Genomic DNA, 2,625 nt, shown 5'->3' on the forward strand with positions numbered 1-2,625 from the left:
CTCTCTCTCTCTCTCTCTCTCTCTCTCTCTGGCTCTCTCTCTCTCTCGTTTGCACTCACACACCATCCTCCAAACACCCACACACCACGCCGCACCTCACCCTCACCCTCACCCTCACCCTCACCCTCACCCACGACAAAAATTCAACTCCCAAAGGGTGCGGAGGAGGGCCAGGAGGAGGCCGACGTGCTGGAGCTGCTGTCGGGCGTCAGTGACGCGGCCCTGGATGGCCTCGTCGACGACATCCTCGCCGACGACGTGAGTGATCTGGCGATCTGATCTGATCTGTTTCGTTCTGTTATGACCTGATGCGCTCCGGCCGCCGGGCGCACGGTCTGCGCAGCGGCCGTTTACGCCGTCCAGGGCCTGTCCGCTTGTTCGACGCGAAGATGGGAGGGGACCCCCCCGGGCTGCCTTCATCAATAATGAAGGGTGCAGATATGCAGCCCGGGATTCTAACAAGCCGCCTCCCTGCGGCTGCGATGCGCCAACTGAAGCCCCCCCACGGTCGGCCCTCATAGGACCCTGAACCCTGCACCCCACTGCACCCGCCGCCCACAAACCCCAGGACGAGGATGAGGCGGAGCTGCCTTTCCTGGCGCGCCGCAACCCCAGCACGGCCGCGTGAGCGCGCCGACCGCGCGGGCCGCGCCCACGCGTCAGCGTCAGCGGCTGCAGGCGGCGGCTGGACGCGGGGCTCCAGGAGCGAGCTGGTGTCGTCCTGCAGCTGCTGCGCGCCGCTGCCGTTGCGGCAGGGGTGCCGGCCGCGCCCCCTGCGCGGCCTCGCCCATCCTGCCAGGGACCTCGCCCCGCGTCGCGCGTCCGGCCTCCCCTGCCTGTTGGTCTCTCTCTCTCCCTCTTCTGCGCTCTGCCTGCACTTCCCTTCACTAGCAGGCGTGTAATCACCCGATCACAAAGGCTTTGCTGCCACAGTGTACATGGGCCAACTCAGTGCGTCAGCTGGCGTCACCTTGCTCACATCAAGCAGTTGCGTGCTGACTGTGCAGTCAGCAGAGCCTGCAGAAGCCTCACCTGAGGGCCGCGAGTCCTCAAGCGCCCTGCCTCACTTGCAGGCGCCATGCTTGGTCCCGACGCCGTCTGCCTGTATGCTCGCCAAGAGGGTCATAGCACGCAACGAGGGCTGGATGCAGGGCCCTGGCAAAACAGAGGCTGGTGGGGGTGGCTCCCGCGGTATTGCATGGACAAGCCAGCAGCCGGTCAAACCTGGCCACCCATTGGTCAACACTGGGACTGCGATGCCCTTTGACAAGAGGCAGTTGAACTGCTAGCTGAAAAGGATATCAAACTTGCGAGTGTTACAAAAAAATTGACGTGCAATGTTTGCGACCACGACCAAAGCCGGCATTGCTGCTAGCGCCTCATGCCACGCCTTTCGGCGGCTGATCGTGCATCAGAACCACACTAATGTGTGGAGGTCTGTCATCATGATCATGCAACCACGAAGGTGATGCAGGCCGCCTCGTGCGGCGGCTCAGCCGGTTCCAGGAGGCAGCATTTGAGCCCGGCAGGTGGAGAAAGGGTCCACGATGCAGCAAGGACTAGGTGATGAATGTTTTAAAAAAGCATTTGAATTTGAAGTGGTAGGAAAGGATCGCAGTTGTTTAGACAATCACCACTCGCAATGCAGGAACAACATGCTGTTTGATGTACTCCATAAAGGCCTGCCTGTTGCAAACAGTGCACCCACACCAGCGCCAGCCATCATAACACGAGAGCCGGGGTCCAAGGACAGAGCCGCCTGCATCGCGCCTTGGCACTGGTGGTGGTCACGGCGCCGCCCGATCTAAAGGCGGGGGTTTGTCGCGCGCGCGGCGCCGGCACCGTTGGGCGCAGCAGCTGTGTTTTGGCCCTTGACGGGCGCGACAGTCGCGGGGGTGGCAGGGGCCGCCCCGGCTGCGGCCGCGTCTGCGCCGGAGGGCGCACCAGAGGGGATGGCGGCCTTGGGGTCGGCAGGCAGCTATGCCACAGGCGTGATGCCGTTGCCGATCATCACAGCGGGCGCCTGGATCACGCGCATGGCTCCGGCAGCCGCGGGCGCTGCGGCCGCGGCCTGCAGGGTCCCGGTGGCGGGGAGCGCGACGGCCTTGGCCGGCGCGGCGGCCGCCGGGTCCGGCAGGGCGGGCTTGCCGGTAGGCCTGCCGGCGGGCGCGGCGGCGGCGGGCTCGGCGGCAGCCGCAGGCTTGCTTGCTGGCGGCGCCATCATGGCGGCCGCCCAGGCGTGCTGCTCCCCGGCGGCGGCCATCATCTCGGCGTGCATGGCCTGGGCCTGGGCAAAGGTGAAAGGCGCCCCACCCATAGCGCCGGCGCTGCCCGGCGCGGCGGCCGAGATCGTAGTGGGGTTGGCGCGCTCGCCCAGCTTGCGGCCCCGGATCTGGCCCCTGCCGTCCTGGTTCATGAAGGGGTTGCCGAAGTTGTCAAACGCGGTGGTGGTGCCGCCCATGAAGTCAACACCCTGGCTGCCAAAGTACATGGCGCCGTTGGTGTTGGTGACGGGCGTCCTGTCGGGCGCAAAGCCGGCCGTGCGGCCGCCAAAGGCCGTGATGCTGGCGTCGGCGGCGGCGGCGGCGCGCTCGCCCAGCATGCGGCGGTTGCGCCAGCCGTAGC

The 2,625-nt window shown here is 66.2% G+C and overlaps 1 protein-coding gene across 1 annotated transcript; it reads right to left on the reverse strand.

Annotated features, from left to right (window-relative positions):
- Nucleotides 1-1,978: 1,978 nt before the first annotated feature.
- On the reverse strand, nucleotides 1,979-2,602 carry MNEG_11753 (hypothetical protein; the record flags this gene model as incomplete). The annotated part of the gene is made up of 1 exon (XM_014039775.1): nucleotides 1,979-2,602. The coding sequence occupies one exon, from the start codon at nucleotides 2,600-2,602 to the stop codon at nucleotides 1,979-1,981; it is 624 nt and encodes a 207-aa protein (XP_013895229.1).
- Nucleotides 2,603-2,625: the final 23 nt, after the last annotated feature.

This window comes from Monoraphidium neglectum (assembly GCF_000611645.1).
Source record: "Monoraphidium neglectum strain SAG 48.87 unplaced genomic scaffold scaffold02890, whole genome shotgun sequence".
NCBI classification, from domain to species: Eukaryota; Viridiplantae; Chlorophyta; class Chlorophyceae; order Sphaeropleales; family Selenastraceae; genus Monoraphidium; species Monoraphidium neglectum.